At 37.4% G+C, this 17,900-nt stretch overlaps 1 protein-coding gene across 1 annotated transcript; it reads left to right on the forward strand.

Moving 5' to 3' along the window:
- Positions 1-1,377: 1,377 nt before the first annotated feature.
- On the forward strand, positions 1,378-17,253 carry LOC145786750 (LON peptidase N-terminal domain and RING finger protein 1-like). Its single transcript, XM_082598481.1, has 14 exons — positions 1,378-1,481; positions 3,330-3,474; positions 4,554-4,728; positions 5,002-5,147; positions 5,632-5,750; positions 5,876-5,998; positions 6,682-7,075; positions 7,548-7,667; positions 10,807-10,966; positions 11,206-11,388; positions 11,808-11,960; positions 12,284-12,485; positions 12,715-12,819; positions 13,520-17,253. The coding sequence occupies exons 1-14, from the start codon at positions 1,392-1,394 to the stop codon at positions 13,670-13,672; spliced, it is 2,268 nt and encodes a 755-aa protein (XP_082454607.1). The 5' UTR covers positions 1,378-1,391; the 3' UTR covers positions 13,673-17,253.
- The last annotated feature ends 647 nt before the right edge of the window (positions 17,254-17,900 follow it).

Below are 17,900 nucleotides of genomic sequence, written 5' to 3' on the forward strand. Positions count from 1 at the left end.
AAGTTTTTTTGTGGAAACAGCGTTTGAAAAAATGGGTCGTTTCGTAAATCAATGAGCTGTTCTTCTTCTGCAGAAAGATTGCTTGATTCATTGCTTCCAATGGTGGGAAGTAATGTTAGCAATAGCAATAGCTAACATAGCAGCCCAATAGTGACGTGGCAATTACCCTGCTGTATCGGCAATGCCATAATTGGTTTCATCGTCACATGTGCTTATTTATCATTTATTGAAGGAGTTAAAGCGCTTTTAAGTCGCATGCTTGTCTGAATGGCTTATTTTAAATATTTATACAGTTCTTTTCCAAAATTTCAAAAAGATTCGCGGCACACTTGAGAATCTGTGGCGGCACACAGTTTGAGAATCACTGCTTTAATCATTTATTTATCAGAGTTAAGAACAGTGATATTCAAATTAAAAAGCTGAACTCGTCAAGATTTTTTTAAAATCAAGGTTGTAAAGTCCTCGTTACAGACCATGGTTGCTCATTGTCGGTTAATCAACTGAAACATATGTGGTTGTCATATTAAGTTAGTGCTGCCTCATTTAGATTTCAATTATTCGCATCATATGCTTTGCTATTAAAGATTTTTTGTTTTAATTATGATATAATAGCGGTGTTTTTTTACCATTGTGTCACTTTGTTCAAGGCGTAAGCTACTTTTATATTTGTGATATTATTTAAGTTTTGTGGTAATTTTGGAGAAAGAAACTATTTTTCATTGTTTAGGCTATGCAAAATGCCCATATTTCAATGGTTTTATTGCACAATGTCCACCCCGATAGCTCAGTGGTTACTCGCCGGGCTCAAGATCACGTGGCGTTGATTCGACTCTCGGCCTCTCGGGGTGTGCGCTTGAGCAACACATTCAGGACTGCTCTCCTTTCAGCGACACCCAATGAATGAAATAATTCCCTGGCAACAAGACTTCAACAATCGGAAACTTCACTCTGCCAGTCTCGGTAACCGGCCCTGCGTCAAGAGCCTCTACAAGTATGTGAAACTACCAGGAATAACCAATCAAGGCTTTGTCAGTCCAAGGATAAAGATTCAAAAAACAACCAACCATGCACATAGTCATGTGGATAATGGTAACGACAGTCGACAACATTCAGTGTTTTTAAACCAGACAAGGAGTGTGTGGTTGTTTTCAGTTACCAGTAGCCTACATTCTTTATGCTTAACAGCTTTTTATTTTCTTGTAGACTAATTGTTATAAGTTGTAAAAAATATTATATACGTTGCAATGTCAAAGTTTGAAGTTACTTCAAACATTCAACATCCATTTTTTAAGAAGTTGAAAATCAAATCGAAATCTGTGCCTTTGGAAAATTCTTCAGTTTACCCCAAAACAGTAAATACCAACTCAAAATGGGAAGTAGAGAAACAATTGATGAAAGATATTGCATTGTCCAAGCAATTACATAATGAAAATCCAAAGTCAAGAGAGCTTCGCTTTACTTTGCACTGTATTGCAAACCAGGTAAGTTGTATATACATGATTCTTTAAGTATTGTGTGTACATTACCGTATGCAGGATTCTGCAGCTAAATTATAACTTGTTTATTTTTGCATAATTATATTTTTTTTGTTTTTTTAATTAATATGAAACTTTCTGCAGATAATCTTATAAAAGTATTCTACAAGATGGTATAGTAATATTTAGACAAACTTCTTTTAACATGAAAGAATTAATGAAACGGGTAACCATATGCGAGTTTAGATGTGCTGGAAACAGTCCTTTCGATATTATTAAGAGCACTGGCTACTCAAAGACGACAGTTTATCAAGTTATGGCCAAGTTTGATACTGAGGGGAAAGTTAAAAGAATCCTCCACAGCCCTCTAAAGGATCAAAAGCAAACAAAAACATTGATGGCAGGACTGAAAAGTTCGATAAAGGCACATCCAACGCAGTCGATGACAAAACTGGCCAAAAGACGCCATGTCAGTCACAGAATCATCAGTAGAGCAGTCAATGAAGAGTTGAAGACCTTGGGATTAAGTCTTACGTGAAAACATGTTGCAACCTCTTCACTGCTCGCTCAAGATCAGTCAGGATTGAAAGATGTCTAATTGTCTAAAGCTTCTCAATTGTCTCAAGAACAAAGGAGAACATGTTTGCATTTTTTTCAATGAGAAAAAGTTTATTGTGCACAAAGTTGCAAATCGTGAGAATGTACGAGTTATGATATTGCCTGTGACCCTTCAGAAGTTGCTCACCTGATGCAAAGCTAAAGTCCTCGGTTTTTGTAGCCATGGCAAGGTGATGCCTCCTCATTTCATCAAAGCTGAACTTAGAATCAACACAATGGAGTATTTGAAGATTCTGAATGATATTTTGCTGCCCTGGATTCATAGAAACTACGATGCTACCAAAGTCATGCTGGTTAAAATCAAAACTCTTCGCCAGCCCATGGAGCAAGAAAAGTCTAAACTTATCTAAAGGAGAACCATGTTTGTCATGAAAGACATTTAGCCCAGTAGCTCTTCAGCTATGAACGTTTGCGACTGTTGGCTATTCAGCATGATTGAAAAACAGTCTAACTCAATTCCTGGAATGGCCCGTTTTGGTGAGTCCGATTTGGTGAGTTCCCTATTCGGTAAGAGCCTTTTTCGGAGAGTTCCCTATTCGGTGATTTTTTTAATTTTTTTTTTAAATTATCAGGTACCGTAGCCTAATTATCATTGCCGTTTTAGGGTTAGAGTTAGGAGTTAAGGGGTTAGGGTCTTATTTCAACGTTTAGCGACGTTAAAATGATGTAAAAGCGGCAATGATAATTAGGCTACGGTACCCGATAATTTTCAAAAAAAAATTTAAAAAATCACCGAATAGGGAACTTTCCGAAACAGGCTCTCACTGAATAGGGAACTCACCGAATAGTAGCAGACCCCTCAATTCCACACCCTAACCTCAACTCTCTAAAAGCAGCTATTCGAAGAGCATTTTGGAATCTCGATTCCGATGAAGTGAAGAGAAGTTGTTCACTGTTTTGCCAGAGAATATCCAAAATTATCGAAGCAAAGGGCCTTCATGTTAAATAATTGTGTTAAATAGATTGTAAGAATTACATTTTAAAGTTGAAATGACAATTTTATCTTTTTCATCCTTGAAATTGGGAAATTATGAAAAAATGCAAAAGTCTCAATTTAGCTATATATATATATATTATATCGGCTATTGCATTGTTCAAAAGTATAAGGTAGCAAAGCTTCAGATGTTTTTGCGAACAAAGAACATTAATTATTATCCAATCTTGAACATTTTGTCGAGAAACTTAGTTTATTGCTTAGTGCTTACTATATACAATATATGTAATTATGTATCGCAGATATCTTCATTGGAGAACAAAATAAGCTCCAGGACAACTGAAGCTTTACTTGGAATTCTCGTTGACAGAATTTCTTCTTCACTTTCCCAAGCTCAACGAACAGAGCAGTTGGCTGAACATCATGACCAAGAGCTTTTTTATAGTGGTATGTTTGTATATTGTTTTCTTTTATTTAATTTTCAACCTAAATACTCTTATTGCTTGACAGTATCTGCCTGTATGCTGCCAAACGTCCACATTTTTTCAGTTTTTGTATCATTGGATTGTACATTTGACTATGTAAATTGTAATGTAAGTATGTGACACTATGTAAAGGTATTAGTTGCTTGCCGTTCTCTTGTTCTAACATGGCAAAGAGACTTTGGAAAGATTGATGATGTAGTTTAATAGAATATCAAACTCGAGCAGTCAATTGAATAGTGCTACTTTTGAGACCTTTGCCTAATATCCTTAAATTACTGCTTCGAACAGATAACAGTCAATCACATGAAACTCATGAACATTGAACAAGGATAAAAAACATTTTTAACGAAATTCACAACAAATACAATTTGCAGCTTATGAGCCTGCTTTACAATTTTACAACTTCACGATTTCTACAACTGATATTGCCACAATAACTTTTTGATAACTATCTATAACAACTATTCAATACTTTGTGTAACACGCAAGGACATTTATAACTAGTTTGTCGTAGCCAGAATCATTCAGAATCTATGGCTATGTTTTGTCACAAGAGCTGGTTAAACTTTTTGTCATCTTAACATGACTTTGATGTCATAGCACCAAACAACTTGTCAGGGTCAACTGAAAGAAGTTTCTAGAAATGCAGGGTGTAGAGTTTTTTTAAGCGAGTTTTGCCGCAGAGTTTGTGCAGTACTTTGACGAAAGGTTTCTTTAAGGGGTATAATTGAAAATCAGTCATGAAGCAGGGGGTCAATTACTCACAATGCAGTTTTCATCTTAGTAATTAGTGTTTTATACACCATATACTGTAGTGTATACAATATAAGTTATTTTAATTGAACACAAAAATGAGCATCCACACTTCTTGTTATATTGTTTAATCATGTTTTCATATGTATTTATGGCTCATCGCTGTATGGCTTAATTTACTTACAATGTGTAGTTTTTATAAGTTTGTTAGGTTTTACGGACATGTTCTTCTAGTTCATAACAATGCGATGCAAGTACTGTAGTGAAACATGCAGCATCTTTTTGTAGGCACTTATTTGAAGATGGATGAGTTTTCTTGCCAAAGTTGTTGTGAATTGTTGCACAATCCTGTCACTTTATCATGTGGACATTCGTTCTGCCAAGCATGCATTGTGCAAAGTAACATGAAATCCTGCATTGTCTGCAGCAAACAACTCCCTGAAGATATTGCAAATGATTACAAGTAATTGCATTGTTGGTCACTGTAAACTTCTGTTTGTTTCGTCTGCAGTGAATCTGTGTTTTGGTATCAAACAAGTGTACGATTGAATTAGTCTTTACATCATTGAACATAATGTGGACAAATTTACAACAAATGTGGAACTAACTGTTTTTACGTGCGGAAAAAAAAGATTTTGTGGGAGAATTATTGCCAAGCTTTGGTGACATATCGTACCACTTCGTATGTGTTGATATCCCACGATTAATTTATTTGTCAATCTAATATTTTTTGTAGAATCAATAACATTTTAAACAAGATCCTACAGAAGTACCACTCTAAAGAGTGGTCCGGAAGGGCTCTTGTTACTGAAGGGTTAATAAAGTTCAACAATGAAGAATACAACGAAGCTCTACAAAAGTTTTCAGAGGCTTTGAGCATCAGTATGTTACCAATTTTTACTTTTTAAAAAAGGAGGAGTTTCGTTTGGCAATGCTTTAAAAACAAAAATACTTAAAACTAGCTTTAACTTAAAAACACACAGCATCAGTTCATGTAAACTTTTTAATTTAGATTTATGGTTGACCTTGATATTTCGAGGTAAAGACCAAGCTTCTTTGAAGCAAAACGGAGAGAGAAAAAAAGATTTATAGCATCATAAATGCTGAGCTTTTTGTAAACAAAATCGTTTTTGTTTTTTGTGCTATTAGTTAGATGAGATTAAAGGGAAACCACGCGAAAGTAATGTGTTAAATATTGCATTAATCCTTTCAGTTTTGACTTGTTTATTTGCACCGTACTGTTGCTTAATGGAAAGAATTTAAAGCTTCTCTATGAAGACCCGGAGCTTTTTTTGTTCTGAATTCGGCTTTTCAAATGTGTAGTTGGTATTGAAAGTTTTAAACGTGTTTTTGTTGTTACTTTCAGTTCCAAACAGCCACATCGCTACGCTACACAGAGCTAAGACCTATTATCTTTTGAACCAACTTGATCAAGCTCTAGAAGATTCTATCCGAGCAAGTTTACTTGCCCACAAATGGCCCGAGGTAATGAAAACTTACACGAATTAAATGCATCTTCGACGCAACAACATAAGTGCCTTTTGTGGCTGCGTAACATGCTCAGGTGCTCAGTTTTAGTAATGTTACTTTTACTTGAACTTATTTTTCAGGCTTATTTTGTAAAAGGGGAAATCTTATTCAAACTCCACTGTTTTGAGGAGTCCCTTTTATCAATGCTTATATGCGTCGTGCTCGATCCACACAATGTGACTGTAAAAAACAGGATTCATGAGGTGATTCAGTGTTTATTTTACTACAAACTAAAAAAACAGCAAATATATTATATTACATCTTATTCACACGTTAATATTGTGCTGGAAAAAAAAAAATTGATTTAAAATGTTCAGTTTCAAACCTTCCAGCATCGGTACTCGGGAAACTCTATAAGAATAGACACTTTAAGTTTCTCTTCCGAATCATGATCATGAAGCAGCTTAGGATTTTTTCTGATCTGATCAATGAGAAACTAACTATTAGTTGGAATGTAGCTTTGTTTGAACCATCCATTTTTTTAACGCCCCTTTTCGAAGAAAACGCACCAAAACCAGTTGAGAGCACAAGACTTCAGCTAATAGCACTGCCACTTCACTTTGTTCTTCGCCGTTTAACAGCGCGAACGTGATGAGTGTGAAGCGCTGCCAAGTTGCATTCTCTAACGATGAAAAGCAGAAGATTATGTTAATTTATGACAAGACGGAGAAGGGGAATACACACTGATAAAATTTGTTCCATTGAACATGGTTTCTGGTTATATTACCCCTTTATGAAAGTCTTTTGGTGGCTCCCTATAACAATAATATTGACTGGTCCCAACTTTATGCCTATATTGTGTCTTGACTGTGGTTGGTCATGTTTTTTTTGTCGAAGGTGGTCACTTTAACAACATTCTTTATCATCTACATTATACTTTCTTCAGATTGTGACAAAGCTCGTGGAATCAGCTCACGAAGATGTCAAGGTTAAACGCAACACAGCTCTGCCTGAGCCGTCTTGCTCGTCGTCGCCAGAATCAAGTCCTGCAACTAACAAGCGGTTGTTGTCAGACTCGGATCGTAGCCTTTTCATGAAGCGAAAACTGTGCAAAAAAGACAGTGACAACAGCAATGCGGTCAAAGCAACGGTGATCAGTGTGTTTGGCTTCACGCCTACTCCACAACAGTCTAAAACCGAAGCTGCTGACGTTGACAGTAGCTTGGTAAAGGTCCAGAGAAAAACTGGGGCAATGGCTTCTTGCAACACACGTGTGCTTCTTACCTTTGAGTTGTCTTATGATAAAGGTCACAACGAGGTCTCATTTGGCGATGGTTTAGGTGAGCCTTTCAAGCTATTTATATATGACGTTTTGTTTTATGTAAGCACTAGTTTTTTAAAGTCTGATACCTTGTTTGTTCTCTGTCTAGGCTCTTACACTAAATTTTACGAGATGCAAGTGATGGACTTATCTATATATAGATTTATTACGTAAGTGGAAGGTATTTAAGCGATAAATTGCAACAGCGAGTATCGATGTTTCATTTTTTAACATAATTTCCGTCAAAAATCTTTATCGCTGTCATGGTCGCTGTTTGCAGTAGAAATTACTGAGACGACGATGGGTCTGGATACTTCTATAATAACATTTTTTAGTATTCATAACAATCTTTTAATTTCTACCATTCTTACTTTGATCTTTGAAATGAAGATGATGTCGAATATTAAAGCGATATCCACCTTGTTTTTCTGTCACTTTGTTGGTTTTTGATCCTGGTTGTTTTAGCAAACAATTTCACTTTTTTTAATTAGGTAAAATTCCGAACATCTCATCGGGTTTAGAAAGCTCTCTGGACACTGCTTTATTTGAAATCGACAACTCTGTGACAAGAGATCTCCGCATGCTACAGAATTCCACTTTTGATAAAGAACGTAAGCTTTAGCATTACAGTATAAGTAGTACGCATGTCCGTTTTGCATTGCTGCAGTTTTATCCACGCAGTGTTGGAATATTTCACACTTTAACAGTTCAACGTAGAACTGGCACCATTGTGGCTTGTTCTGTGTCGTTTTTTTTAATAGACACAACAACGCAATGTTGAATTTGATTGCGACTTTGACTAGAACTTTTTTTATTTAAATGCATAGCTAGTTCGACAACTCTCCATTGTAAGTGCAAAAATATGCTCCAACCTACCTTGTCTACAGTACTATTAGGCTTAATTTAAGCATGAAATTCAATGGTTCTTGCTTAAATTAAGCCTCCTGTGTGAAAAGTCGCCGAATGCCTACCTGTATACTGATGCATGTGTTAAAAACTTGATGTTTCAATTTGAGACTTAGCAAGTATAATAAAAAGAGCTAAGCGCTTCATACAACTTGATATTAGCATTGCCGTGTCAGCTTCACAAAAAAATCTTCACGTGTATTGAAAGAATCTCCTTTGCAAATTAGTTGTTATATAACGCGTTGATGTGGCCGATAGTCAAACATTAACATCACAAAGTACTCGACTGAATGCAGGCCAGCAACTATTTTCGGGGGGGGCATTTAATATTTATCAAAGAACCAGCATTAAAATGATGCATTGTGACATTTTTATGTTAATGTCCACGCCCATTGATAAGGGACAAGAGAGTGTGGCACTACCATGTTACGGTTCAGTGGTCATAACTTATGTCAATCACGTTTTTGTTTAGTATAGCATTAAAGGAAACTAGCCTTTGTAACCTTTTCTCATTTAGCTATGACTACCCAAGGAAGAAAATTACGATAATACAAATATTTACAAATGCCTAAGCCCAACTGAGTAACTTATTCACCACGCTGTCGTAGCTGCTTTTGATCTCGAATTATTTAGTTGTTTTTAAACGCTTTTTATGGTGATGATGGATGCTGACATTATGTATACGCTAACGAAACAGATAATGAGGATGCCAGCCTAATTTATCGAACGAAATCGTTAGCATGGCTTCCAACCAGCGTAGCCTACTTTCGGTTTCGATAGTCTACACTCTACAGAAGGGTTTCCCAAACTTTTTTGGGCCACGAACCACTATTTGTGAATCTGTTTATTCGCGGACCCCCAATTTCAATACAATGGTAAAAATGAATAAAACCGAATTTTGTTTATTTAAAAAACTGACAACATCAATGAGATGGATGGGATTGCTTCTTATTGCATAAGTCATCAATTCTGGGAGTTATTTGTGAAAGGCAAACTCTTAAGTCAGGGTCCACGGAAAGTCTGGACCTGTATATTGTCTTCATGTTGGTAAGAGATGAAAATGCTGTCTCACACATGTAGGTCGTGGCAAAAGGCAATAAAATTTTAGTTTCCTTTTGCGATAGCAATGGATATTCCTCCACAACACTCAACCAGAAAGATGCAATAGCTGTTTCTGTTTGATTGAAACTAAGCATTAAAGTTCGATCAGATGATAATTCGGCTAATTCTTCTTCTTCGCGTCCTGACAGATCAGTCTTTGTTACAAAGAAAGGGTTTAAAATCCAGTCGAAACTCTCATATGTCTCTTTTAAAAAGTACTTCTTGAAATGTGCAGAAAGCAATTCCAAATGTTGTGTAACGTCAGAGTAAATCAACTCTGTATTAATTAAGAACTGCGGCAATTATCTTTGACTGGGTAGGCTACGTACTGTACAACGCATATGTGTGACTTTTTAATTTCTTGTCATATCGCCACGGACCACCTGTGCAGTCGTCGCGGACCACCAATGGTCCGCGGACCACAGTTTGGGATACCCTGCTCTACAGTATGGCTGTACGACTGTACGTGTACGACGCACGTCTATTCATAATACATTTCATACTGCATAGAACGCTTAAAATTTTTTCAAAAAATTTCGGGGGGGGCAAATGCCCCCAATGCCCCCCCCTGGTTGCGGGCTTGACTGAATGGCTTATGTAACGTTCCAATAAAATCGTTATATTGACAGATAGCTTATTATGCAATGACTTCTTGCGTTACATAACACCTGGGCATGTCTTTTCTCTTAATCTTTATCATCTTTCGAAATACATTTTCACAAGTGGGTTTTTGTAAATGTAATATCAATATGCGATAAATCGCTTCAAGCGAAATAACTCCATTGAACATCGATTTCTTTTAAACACTGTTGAATTTTGTTATTTGTTCAACAACCAAAAGAACACTTGACTGTAGTTAAACTTTCCATTACCTTATAGCATACACCTACCTAACAAAAGTTGCCTTTTTACATCGTTTCAACGTCGCCAATTGAAACCATATCGTTTCGTTAATATTCGACAAACATTACGTTGTTTGCAATAGATTGAGTTTCGCTTTTAGCAGCATGAGCGTTGTTTACTTCGCAAATGTAGATACAAAACCTAGGCCAAAACCCCCGCAGAATCAGGCTAAAACAGGTCGTTTCATCTACATTTGTAAAGTAAATTGCGTTGTTTCATCGTTACTGACTTTATTAATGGATTGGTTTGAAATATAGAACATGCCCCGCCAATAATACTTTTCCACGTTGTAATACAGTGTTTGATAGGTCGTCGGATCACTCAGCAAGTGCTTCAACTCAGCAATTACATTATGTCAATTTACGTGCTTATGAGCACGGTTTACGCGCTCACGTCAGACTTGCTTGGTCATCGCTTGCCAAACTAAATTTTCTGACCAGTGACATGCTAAGTTATAGTTTGCTCTGTTGTTACCTACTCAGTTTCATTATTTACCAACTTCAGTCACTTGCTGAAACGTTGCTGGCTCAGTTGTCGCTTGCTCAATTCACAACTGCTGACTTGTAGGAAACTCCAAGGGAGGGTTATGACTTGAAATCGTTTCAAGACCTGATGTTATCAGACGTTGAAATGATAGGAAAAAAATGATTTGCCTCTTTGATTTCCATCTTCATTTTTTGAGGTGCTGGGCTCTTATTTTTACTCATCCAGCAAAAGATGAGACCCATTTTGCCATTAATCACTATTCAGTCGTCTGCGGACGTTGAATCAACGTAAAAAGTCCTAATTTGCTGGATGGGTTAACATCTTCGGCTTTTCATTTTGAACGTAATATTCTAGTGTTGGAGTTGGTCAACATCAAACTTCCGCGCAAACCACGCGTCATTGATCCGAAACTGATCGACGCCTCGGAATTCGAGTGCAGTTTGTGCATGCGGCTGTTCCATGACCCTGTCTGCACTCTCTGTGGGCACATGTTTTGTCAACTGTGCATTGAAAGGTAAGAAAGGTCTTACTGTATAATTGTCGTTTGATACACAGGAAAGACCATGCATTTTTAAGAAATAGATTAATCATATGATTACGTGTTTCTAACATGCCTCTACATTTTTTTGTCTAATACATTACGTAACTTAAAATTGGTTATGTTACATAACTTAATATCCATTACGTCATATAAGTTATAATGTCAAGGTAGCGAACAAGGTTTATGATTGAACAATCTTCGCTTCCACACAGATGCTTAGATCACAACCCAGCGTGCCCCCTGTGCAAGCATCCGATGCAGAAGTATTTAGCTGAAACTCTGGAAAAACGACACCCGACATGTGACTATGTTTCCAAGGCTATAATTCAACAATATCTTCCCGATTCTTATAAGGAGCGGCTGAAGCAACATCAAGACGAAATGAATGAGCTATTGTGAGTAGGGAATACAATTCGTTTCTTGTATTTCATTCGAATTTGATGACATTCTATTGTATATTAAAAATAGCTTTTATTTTTTTTATAAAAAGTAGCACTTGTTTGTGTTGTCACTATTCATTATAAATTTTGTTTTGCTTTTAATTTTTAAAGTGGCTATCCACCTGCTGCCTTTTGTTAAACATAACTGATAGTTTTTAGAGAATCTAAAGTCATGTGTTTAATCTAGTCTTTTTAGATACTTTGAAGTTTCTCGTTTTCATTCTTGTTGGCTGGTTTCAGTGCCAAATAGTGATTCTTCTTTACAGTCCCAATTGTGTCGAATTTATCATGTTTTTATGGGCCAAGGCCGTAACAATCTGACAAGAAACATTGACCAATCACGACAAATCACGCTAACAATGCACCATTGACAGAGCTCGTGAGCCGATATTCGTGTGCACGATCGCGTTTCCTTCCGTCCTCTGCCCACTCCACATCTTCGAACCTCGCTACCGACTGATGCTGAGGCGCTGTCTCGACCACAACGAACGAGAGTTCGGGATGTGCATGCCTGACAAAGACAGAACGTACGTGATGTTTTCAACAGCTGATAGCTTGATGGATAAGTTCAACAACTGCTGTCTTGATGAGTTTGGTTTGCTTACATCAAGAGGCTGTGCCTATTGTCGATCTGTTATACCGGAAACAAAGTGTCAAGTGCGGTTGGTTCTCTTAATGGGGTATTTCTTTCAGTTTACGTTTTTTAGTCAAATCTAGAAAGGAGTACGTAATAAGAACCTTCTGTTGAAAAGTGGGTATTCCAATGATATGTTGTGTATTTTGTCCAGCCTGACGAGTGAGTATTTTTTCCAAAAAAAAATCCTGAACTAAATGTGTCTTTACTTTACAGTCACCATGAGATCGGAACGCTTCTTAAAGTCCGGGATGTGACTTTCTTCTCTGATGGTCGGTCTGTAGTGGACAGCATCGGCTCCAGGAGGTTCAAGACATCCAATTGCCAAGTGAAGGACGGTTACAACGTGGCCAAAATCACCTACATTGTTGACAAGCCAATCACAAACGTTGAAACGATAAACAGGCTCAGTGAGAAGGTGAGTGCTTGATTGGGTACAATAAAATGGGACAACTGTTAAGCAGTTATCTTTATAGAAACTTTTCATAGAACTAATTTTTTTATACTGATAAACCCATAGCATAAACTTCAATGTTTTTAAGTGCTCAACTGCTCATGTTAAGTTAGTGTGATGCTGTCTATATCAAAACGTTAAAACTTGCACATTAATTAAAAAAAAATACAATAAACCGTATCTTTTCTTGAAGGTCTACATGGAAGCTCAAATATGGTTTGTCCAGCTAGAGGCAGCAGTTAAAGAAAGAATCCTAAAACATTTTGGAGCTTTTCCTACTAGAGACCCAAATATCAACGTGAGTTGAAGTTCTTTTTTAAAGAAACTACTTGTGTGAAAAATCTGGCTTTTTATGCAAAAAAAAATGCTATTATAGTTCCTTTCAAATAGCGGTGATTTGTTCGGCTTTGAATGAACAAGTTTTACTTGCCGTTCTACAGAAAGAGAAGCATAGCATCTTGCTTTAACGAGTTTATACGATGTAGGTTGGAATGTGGTAATTTTAATCAGAGATATCAAGAGAAAAAAAATGTAAAAAGCCGTTTTTGATTCTGCGTTATTCTGAGAAAAACTCCACAGCACTGTGCGTGTTGTGCAATCAAACTATTGCCAATCACGCGCTCTTGTAGTCGATGAGGTTGACCATCCGCTTGACTCGCCCGAGGCGGTTTGCGAGAGAGACCGACTTATTCACGCCCAGTTAACAACAGGTTGCGAATGCGGTCGCACCAGGTCGTATTCACCTATTGCTTGCAGGACGGAATAGTTTTGTGAAGGTCCTTGCGTGACTCTGTCTGTAGGCCTACCTCTCTTCGCTTTCCCAGAAAGAAATTCTTCGAGGTTGAAAGAAATGACAGAAATATAGACTAACAGCAAACATTTTTTCAAACTATTTCGCTTTATCTTATCAATTATCTTATCTTATATCTTTATCTTATCGCTTTATCCCACGAGACTTAAATCACAACGGCAACGAAAAACAGTTTTAATTGTTTCAGACCGAGAATGGACCTAACTGGGTGTGGTGGGTTCTCGCTGTTCTTCCTGTCGAAGATCGCGTCAAAGCGAGCGTGCTCGGCAAGGACTCGCTACAGGAGAGATTGCTGATCATGCACAGAATATTCGCTTGTCTCAAACAAAGAAAAAAATAGCGAACCCTCACTCTGGTGATACTGTAGAGTGAGCAGTGCTCCGTAGCTTGTCTTTATTCGTTCGTGGTTCAAGTCAGGCGTTGTCTTGGTGGAAGACGTCAAAGATGAGGTTTCTCTACTTTTAGTGCTCGGAAAAACCCCAGTCAAAGATAAACTTGCCGAATTGGTCTTCCTACTGGTGCTAGGAAGCCATTGTAAGAGTGTAAACTATTTATTTTTTGCACCGTATTGAAACGTTGTAAAACCGTCAAATAGTGTTGCAATCGTGATTGTTGATGTCCTATCTTCATTGCAGTATTTATCACGCTGAGGTTTGCGCACATTGCAGATGTATTTCGGCCAGGTCTGCACCGTTTGCTTGGTTTTTCAATGATGATGATGATGATTTCATTTCCTTGGATGCTAGCATACATTACATACACACATATCTTTACAATTTACACCGTGCATAGCAAGCTTTCGTTCTGACAAGTTTAGTATTACTTTAATATCTTTCCTTGGACAGCTTTTCCTTCATAATTCGAGTTGTTTGGAACATAAATGGAAGAAAACACAAATCGCAAAGTGCATGTTTTGCGCGATGTTTTACAACGAAGATTTGTCAACTGTTGGAGTTACGGGTATCTGAAGAAAACTTGATTTCAAATTATGTTTCTCAATAGACATTTCTTATCTCCTGCTTGAAACTTGTATTGACCACTCTCAACATTTATACACATAAACCATACAATAGTCAGTATTTAAACTACTTGTATATCAAAACCGTATTAGTCATTAAGAAAACCCCAAATAGACTGCAGATGTATCTATCTAGCAATACTTGATCGTGCTTGTTCACATTGCATAAGCGTGAATTGTTCGCAACAAAACTTTGCATATTACTTCAACTCATCTTGGCCAAACTTTCACGCCTTTTCTGGCAGTGACGGTTTCCGGTGCAACTATCAAATGCATTACTAAGTAACGTTTTTCTTTTGTTTGCATTCAATCATCATCATCCAAATTTGGTTTTGTCCTTACTTGTGAGGATGGATCCTTTCCAGCGATTGTCATCACTTTTCTCCATCCCATTCTGTCCATCGCATCTTCCTCCTTCAATCCGACCTTGTCTGCCTCATTCTTCACCTGCTCTTTTTAGACGTCCCCGTTTCTTCCCATCCACCTTCAAAGTCAATGCCCTGCGGAGAAAACTTACTTTCTCCCTTCTTAGCACCTTCCCATTCTATTTGCCCTTGCAAGTTGATCTATGGTCTCCCTCATCTCTCTAGCATATCAATTAATTCTTCCGATTTAATTTGTATAATTGACATTGCTAGTTGTATAAAAACAAAAATTGCTTTCAAAAGTTTCAACATTTCCAGTTCGAATCTCAAGTAATTTTATGTTTCACTGAGAAGAACAGCAAAGTTATATTTCTCACAAAATTATATCAATTTTATTTTGTACTTGGTTGGATTCTGGTTATTCTGACACATACACAAAACGTTCACACTGCATTGCTAAATTGCACCGGTAGCACGTTATAGTAATTATGGCTAATCGTGCAGAGTTCTTCTTCACAGATAGAACTAAGTTGCCATGATGCAGCTAATCGTCTCAACTCATCACGTTCTGTGAGTTAGTTTGAAGCAGAGAATGCACTCTTGTTTTTTTGTAGCTACAAAGGTTTTCCGTATCTGAACATACAATAAAGTGTCTTTCGAAGCTGTATTTTAGTCAACTTTTGTAACTCAAGACACTCAGTGGCGTAGCCAAGGGGGGGGTTTTGGGGGTTACAACCCCCCTTAGGCACGCGTGTGACGTCACGATATTGAGAATGATGCTTTCAGTCTAAAAAAAAAAATTGCCTAATTTTAAACAAAATTGCATTAAAAGAGCGAGTTTTGCCAATACCAAACATTCAAACATCTCAGCCAGGAATTAGCAACAAGAAAACACAGAGACTTAGCTTTTTTTCCGAAAAATGCCGAAGAAAACATGATCTTATCCTTTTGCTATGGTACCGGACAGCACCATTTTACAGGAATATTCGTACCCACATTTTTGTTGAAAATGCTCTCAGAATGCACCAAATTCAAAGTAATTTTTCAAAATTTTCTGGGGGAGGCCCCCCAGACCCCCCGCCGTTGGGTGATCAAAACCCCTCCTTTCAAAATTCCTGGCTACGCTACTGAAGACACTCATGTGGCCAGGTTTACACTGGATGAACGTTTCAGGTTTTCGCTTGTCGTTGAAGTGACATGTTACTTGTGAATTATTTCATCGCTAGATGGCGGTAAATAGCCGTTCTTGCAATGCGTTTCTGAACTTCGTGGATCAAAAGCTGCAAAGCAAGCAAATCATTACTTTTTTACATTGCTCCAACATCTGTAAACGTTGAATCAGTGCAAAAAAGGATGAATTGCTTGTTTGGTGACTCATCGTGTTTGTGACGTTTGTTGTATATTTAGATTCTTCAAAAGACTTTTGTTCAGTCCGGATATTTTTATTTGAAGTGTAAAGCAACGCAACAACCTCTATTGTTGCTTGTGCTGTGGTACTGGTCGTACAATAATTCCGTACGTCCAGCTACATAGATACTTTCGGCAAAGGTCTCAGTAAAAACGATAGCAAACGCTCCACATCAAAAACTTGTGTTGTCTTCTGCAATAGTTGCATCTCCTCCATCGAACAAGTTTCATCATGACATAGTTGTTCTTATTGGGTTCTCAATACATTTTATTATTGTTTGCCTTTCAGCTCATTGAGTATTGTTCAAATCCTTGCAAGCATTTTGTGTTTTAAACGTTTTTCTTTGTGCTTGCAAGAGGAAAAGTTGCTCTTTTTTATAATCAACCCTTAAAACACCATAAAAATGGCAAAATAACCATCAGCGAAGTTGGTTCCAACGAACCACTTGATTTCTGTCTTCAAAAACCGTTGTTTTTATCACACGCAATGACGGTGAATCAACGTTGCATTGTGTTAGACTTTTCTTAAAATTTCTATGTCTAAGTTTATCCGTCTAACTTGCACACAACTGATCTTTAGAAGGATTCGTCTTACGAATTACGTAATAAAACCAGCGGCATACAACAACTTATACTATCATTGTATCTTACTCAATTTTTATTTAGATGGCTAAAGGTTGCTATATCAACCCATCCGTCGCTCAGCTATGAAATGTTATGGTTGTTGTTAAGTTTCATGGCATTGATTTGTGAGTCAATCATATGGGTCCTCAACGATCGTATTTGTTCATGAAAACGCTATCAAAGTTGGGTTTTAAGGAGAGATTTTTTGTATTTTATTTCAGTTCGATTGTGGTCATTCAAGCACAAGAATTCTTGAATTTGACTCAGTTCCAGTTAGAAAACTTCAGTACATCGCTTTATGTTGAAGAAACGTTTGAACCCGTTGTGTAAATGTAAGAATCATTTTTTTATCATCATCATTGTACTTATCTGTTTTCATTGTCGTTGTTCGTATCCGTTTGCGTTGCTTTGATAGTTCCTACGCGCGTTGAGATGATATTTGCAGCTTTAGTTTGTGCAGCACTCCATATTGTAACTACGTTTGTTAATACAAAGCTTCTATTGTGATGTGAATGGTGTGTCGTTTGGTGAGTTGTGCAGACTATTGGTGATCTGTGGTGTACATGGTTATGCCTGGTGCAAGGATTTATAGATGTGCGGGATGTCCAACTGCCAAGCGAAGAGGGCGTTAAACAAAAGTTTTGCCAGATGTTTATTCTTCATTCAGTTGCATGAAGTCCTTCATTGATCTTTATGTAAGCAGCTTTGGCCTGATAGCTATTTAGATTTATCGATTCACCAACAGCGAATCTTTTTAGCGACCCTCTACTTTAACTATTTAATCCAGTGGTGTCCAAAATCGGGGCCCTCCTGAGAAAAAGATTGAACACTCCTGGACTGGTCAATCGAGAACCAGTTTGCGCGAAATTTATCAGTAATCGGAGATTCTAATCAGCGGAAACTAGTGTTGCTTGTAGCTTATTTTTTCCGAGTTGGATAAATTAAACCGCCCTATCCTTTTCTGCAACATGGAGTATTAGATTATCTGTGCATTGTGCAAGCCTTGATTGCGAAGTGGCGCCCCTCGACTATAGCTCTTGATTTCTCTCATGATTATGAACAGCACGATGCTCTATGTAGAGAAAAATGCCTACGGCCCTTTTTAGTCCTTCTGAACTGTGCAGGCCTGCTAATACTATTATATTTGCAAAATA

The sequence above is a fragment of the Aplidium turbinatum genome, chromosome 17 (assembly GCF_918807975.1).
Source record: "Aplidium turbinatum chromosome 17, kaAplTurb1.1, whole genome shotgun sequence".
Taxonomy (NCBI): domain Eukaryota; kingdom Metazoa; phylum Chordata; class Ascidiacea; order Aplousobranchia; family Polyclinidae; genus Aplidium; species Aplidium turbinatum.

Excerpts from the sequence above, each read along its gene's own strand:
- LOC145786750 (XM_082598481.1), top strand. The coding sequence starts at position 1,392 with ATGAAAGATATTGCATTGTCCAAGCAATTACATAATGAAAATCCAAAG. Across the intron at positions 5,751-5,875 it reads TTGCCCACAAATGGCCCGAG|GCTTATTTTGTAAAAGGGGA; the intron begins GTAATGAAAACT and ends CTTATTTTTCAG. Across the intron at positions 11,389-11,807 it reads GACGAAATGAATGAGCTATT|AGCTCGTGAGCCGATATTCG; the intron begins GTGAGTAGGGAA and ends CACCATTGACAG.